This window comes from Neovison vison, chromosome 1 (assembly GCF_020171115.1).
Source record: "Neovison vison isolate M4711 chromosome 1, ASM_NN_V1, whole genome shotgun sequence".
NCBI lineage: Eukaryota > Metazoa > Chordata > Mammalia > Carnivora > Mustelidae > Neogale > Neogale vison.
This window is the reverse complement of record NC_058091.1, coordinates 285145689-285150651: the sequence shown is the minus strand read 5'-3', so window position 1 is coordinate 285150651 and position 4963 is coordinate 285145689. Positions and strand designations below refer to the sequence as shown.

At 41.3% G+C, this 4963-nt stretch overlaps 1 protein-coding gene across 1 annotated transcript; it reads right to left on the bottom strand.

Annotated features, from left to right (window-relative positions):
- Nucleotides 1–2419: 2419 nt before the first annotated feature.
- Nucleotides 2420–4617, bottom strand: LOC122893973 (40S ribosomal protein S4-like). Its single transcript, XM_044231361.1, has 3 exons — nucleotides 4573–4617; nucleotides 2860–3236; nucleotides 2420–2828 (listed from the first exon to the last, which is right to left on the bottom strand). The coding sequence occupies exons 1-3, from the start codon at nucleotides 4615–4617 to the stop codon at nucleotides 2420–2422; spliced, it is 831 nt and encodes a 276-aa protein (XP_044087296.1).
- Nucleotides 4618–4963: the final 346 nt, after the last annotated feature.

Below are 4963 nucleotides of genomic sequence, written 5' to 3'. Positions count from 1 at the left end.
AAGAAGGACTCATCACTGGGGCATGAATTACTTTTAGGCCAGACAAGCCACAGGAAAGTACAGACTCAAATGAATATTGAAGGCTCTCAAAACATACACACAGACACACACACACACACACACACACACACGCCCCCACCACCACCACTACCAGCAACAACAACATAGATAGGAACCACAGACCAGTGTTCTTAATTTCCAGTTCTGGCTTGCCACGAAGAGTCTCCTGTCTTTTTTTTAAACAATACTTTATTTATTTATTTGAGAGAGAAAGAATGAGAGAGAGAAAGAGCATGAGAGGGGAGAGGTCAGCGGGAGAAACTGAGGAGCCCGATGCGGGACTGGATCCCAGGACTCCAGGTTCTTGACCTGATCCAGAGGCAGTTGCTTAACCAACTGCACCACCCAGGCACCCGAAGAGTCCCCTCTCTTAGGCATCTCCGTGCCACAAAGAAAAGGAAAAGATGCCTGTCATTCTAGTTTTATCACCAAGAGAGACCCTTTCCTTTCTCTTTGTGAACACTTGAGGGGTTTTTCAATGCCCACAGAAAATGTACTATCAAGCCCCACGACTCTATGTGACTTTTTAAAGAACCAGGAAGTTGCCACGGCCTGTCTTGCACGGCGGCCACATGCGAAGGCTTCTCAGTGCAAACCACAGCAGCCTGACTTTGCTCAGAGTCCTCCCACCAGAGGAAACGTGCAAAGAGGCTCTCAGTCAGCAGCCACCAAAGGAGAAAATGAATACTTCACACGGCACGTAGAGAAAGCAACTGCTCTGGCACAGTATTGTTTAGAGCTTCCAGAAAAAGAATTAACAGGTAGCAAAGCAGAGCCAGAACAGAGGGAATCCTACACAGGGTTGTAACCCTGCTGATCTCAAAGGTCAAAAAATTCAACAGGTGGACTGCTCCAATGGATAGGGAAATAGAACTGTATGAAATAAATGTCTTCCATCCCCATAAAATTTTGGTGCATTTAAATATTATTTTATCTTGTATGTTTACATAGGCATTTCTGCATGTTACAAGAAACTGGATTTTCTCTCAAAACTCTGTAACATAAGCCAAGCAAATCCTCCAAAAATTATTTCTGTTGGAGAAATTACTGACGTTGTTCACCCCCATATACAGTCATATACAGAAGATATCCTTTGAATGATTACATCCCTCTGATTTCCAGTCTTTGGGTCAGAGAATTAGTCTAAACAAAGGCATCTTTAGAAAACCAGATCTAATTTCTTTATAGTAAGAAGGAAAAGCACCCTAGCAATACAGTACACAAATGGAACATGACTGAGAGGAGAAAAACCAGGCTTTGAGCTGACATTATTTTGGCCTATGTGCTCTTTAGCTACCAATTTCTATCCAGTGAGGAGCAGCACTGATTTTTCTTCTCAAAGAAGAAAGAAAGAAAGAGAGGAAGGGAGGGAAAGACACAGAAAGGGAGGAAGGGAGAGAGAGAAAGCGAGAAAGGAGAGAGAGAGAAATAAAGAAGAGAGAGAGGGGGAGAGAAGGAAAGAAGGAAGGGAAGGGAAGGGAAGGGAATATCTTCCAACTATATTATGTAAGAGATCATTAAGTATATAGGAATGTAGTTTAGGACTTCCCTCCCAAGTAGCTGGGGTCCCGAGTGAACCTGCAGACCTCCTAGCTCCTATTTTAGGTATTTTATGAGTTGGGGGAACTGTTTTGGGACTGAATCACCTTCCAAGAATGCATTCAGTGCCCATCAAACATCCCTCATAGCTCTGCCATGCCTGGGCTGCTGAGTTAGTCTTCTCCTTGCCAAGACACCTGACAGACAGTTCCAGAGCTTGGAAATAAGAGCTTGAAAGACAGCTCAAAAAAGATCATGTGTTAGGAGGACTAGGAGGGGCTATTGTACTTATATGGAATTATTAAAGTTCAAAACAAAACTAGAAGGATCTTATGGCAGATCAAGAAGACCCAAAAATTCTTTGACACTCTTTCTTTTAAGAGATGGGGTCTCTTTCCTTTCCCCTTCTGTCTGGGCTGGTTGGCAACTATTTGAGAATAGAACGTGGCAGGAATGACACTCTGCGAGCTCTGGGCCCTGACTCCAGGAGAACTAGCAGCTTCTACCTAGTCTCTAGAAGTGCTTCCACTCCTCGCTGGAGAGGTCCTAGGATGACTTGGAAAGGGAAAGGGGCCCAAAAGAGTACTACCTTCCAACCATCCATATCATTGGACCCATTAGAGAAGCCTGGACACCACCTGAATACCACTAAGTAATCCAATGAATGTTATATGGAACAGGAGAAAATCAACCAACCAACCCCTGCCTGAATTCCTAATTAATAAAATGATGTGCTATAATGCTTATTTTGTTTTTTTTTCATGCTGTATGATCTTTAATTAAGCATAAAGACTTCCAATCACATCACCTAAGGGCCATTTTACTCACTTTTCTGTTGGGCCACCAGTCTCTTGTCTCTCTCTTCAGTAACAGTGAGATGGATACCCTTTCCACCAGGAAGAGAAATCCATGGTTTTCTTGTCTTTGTCAGTAACAAAAATGTTGAAGAGTTGGGTGGCAAAGCTGTGACCACTGCATCTTTCATGTGAATTACATCAAAAGAACCAGGGTGTCTCTCTCTGCTGGTGATCACACCGATTCTTCCCAAGTTAACATGTCTGCTAATCATACACAGATTACCAGTATCAACCTTGATGAAATCAGTAATCTTTCCAGTCTCCAAATCAATCTGAATGGTGTCATTCACCTGGATGAGGGCATCAGGACAGCAGATGGCACGAGAAACATGAGTTACCAGACGAGGGATTCGTTTTATCCCCACGTTGATCCTTCTCGCATTGCACAACTTACACTTCTCACCCTGATCCTCTCTCACACAACTTATACTTGGCTTCCTCAGGCATAATCCGGTGAACAACAAAGCGACCCTTGGTGTCACAGATCAGACAGAAATTCTCCCCAGTCTTGTCAGTGCTGATGACATCCATAAAACCAACAGGGTAGGTTATATCAGTTTGGACCTTGCTATCAATCCTGATAAAACATAGCACATAGATCTTCTTTATTTCATCTCCTGTTAGGGCATACCTAAGTCTTTTCCTTAGGAAAATGATGAGATGGAGACACTCTTTCAGCTTATGGGGAGAGGCAAACACACCAGTCAGTTTATCCAGCATCCAAAGTTTTGGAACTGCTATACACTTCAGATGCTTCTTGGGACCACAAACCGTAGAGGACTAAGTCCTTCTGGTATATGAGCTACAATGCTTATTTGAAATCAATCACCAGGCTTATGGTAGTTTGCATGCAGTGATAGATAACCAGTACACAGCCTCTGAGAAGAGTACATAATTTTAAAAACAAAACCTCTAACTATAGAAAACTCAATATATTCCAAATTTTAAAAAGCAGTTTAAAAGTATGTATGTTCTATAATAAGCTTAAGGGAAGAAGATCTTAGGGAGCAAAAGCATGCACCTCCTGCCTGTTGGTGAGTCTTCCCAAAACAGATGTCATGTAATAGGTATGCTTCTGAAAGTGGTCTGTAAGCTACATCACTGTAAATCTTTGAGACAAGTATCAGTTGAGTAATGACTACATGTCTGTCACTGTGTTAACCAAGAAGATTGTGATAATGATCAAGTAACATACCTGCCCTTGAGAATCTTGGCTCTCTAGTACACAACTGACTAGTTAATACATAAATTTTAAAATGGATTTAAAGCAAGAGTTAGCAAAACTTTTCTGTAAAGGACCAGATAGTAAATATTTCAGGCTTTCAAGCCAATTTTGCCAAAATAGCACAAAAGCAGCTTTAGATAATACATAAATGAATGAGAGCAACTGAGTTCCAATAAAACTGTATTTTTGGACATTAAAATTTGGATGTCGTATAACTTTCGTGTATCTTAAAATATTATACTTCTTTTGATTTTTTTTCAACTGTTTGGAAATGTAAAAACAGTTCTGTACAATAGGCAATAAACTGGAATTGACCCTCAGGTCATAGTTTGCCAACCTCTGTTCTGATTTGGATCAGATGGACCTAAAGCAGGTGGAACCTGCAAAATAAATAAATAAAAACTGAGTACTATCAACTAGGTTTACTGTTTTGGACTGCTATTGATACAAGTAATAATCTATTTCAGATTTCTTCCATGCATAGGGCATGAGTCTGCAAGGTTTTGATGATTTATCAGGGAGGAACTCTGGGGAGTATGAAGGACTCAGAGGAAGGCCAAAGTCAGCCTTGGATGGAAGGAAACACAGAGATGGAGTTGTAGTGCACATGAGCAAAGGCAGCCTAATGTTGTGTGATTGTTAAGCAAAAAGTATTCAAATAGCAGAAGTGGGACTTTAGGGGAAAGGACGGAGTGCCAGTATTCAAGAAAAATCTCCCTGCTTTGTAAACATTGAGTGCCCTTAGGTAAAGCTCCTCTTGGAACACACTTTTATAAGACACCTGGAGCTAGACAAATTGGAAGCACTGAGGTAAATAAAGACAAGAATTTAAGAAGACATTCTTGTTGCTGAATGGCTATTTCTGTTTATTTTCATCAGATTGCCACTCACCTTCTTTAAACTTTGCCATTCTACTTTATGCTCAAATAAGCTCATTTTGACAAGAGACTTGCTGAAGGTTCAATGCTTTGCACACTAAAGTTTTGTTTTTGTTTTATTTTTATACAAAGAACCTTCAAAAACTAATGAAAAATCCATGCAGTTCTCCAGAGGAAGCCTGCTGGCGACCTTCCCACCAACAGCATCCCCTCTACCCACTGCTCCCTCACCCCCACCACAGGACCTAAGAGAGGTATATCCACTGGGAGAAAAAAAAAGAAGTGACAAAGACACAAAAAAGGTAGAAACCCTCTGTAGTCAACAACAATGTATCTTCTAATATATATCTTCCCTGCCTCTTTCCCATGCTCTTGGTGGCAAGAAGGCGCACCCTCCTTGCCTA

Bases quoted from the DNA above. Each gene is read 5' to 3' on its own strand.
- LOC122893973 (XM_044231361.1), bottom strand. From the start codon at position 4,617: ATGAGCTTATTTGAGCATAAAGTAGAATGGCAAAGTTTAAAGAAG. The intron at 3,237-4,572 runs GTGAGTGGCAAT...AGAAGGACTTAG, and splicing joins AATGGCAAAGTTTAAAGAAG to TCCTCTACGGTTTGTGGTCC. The intron at 2,829-2,859 runs GTGAGAAGTGTA...CAATGCGAGAAG, and splicing joins TTGTGTGAGAGAGGATCAGG to GATCAACGTGGGGATAAAAC.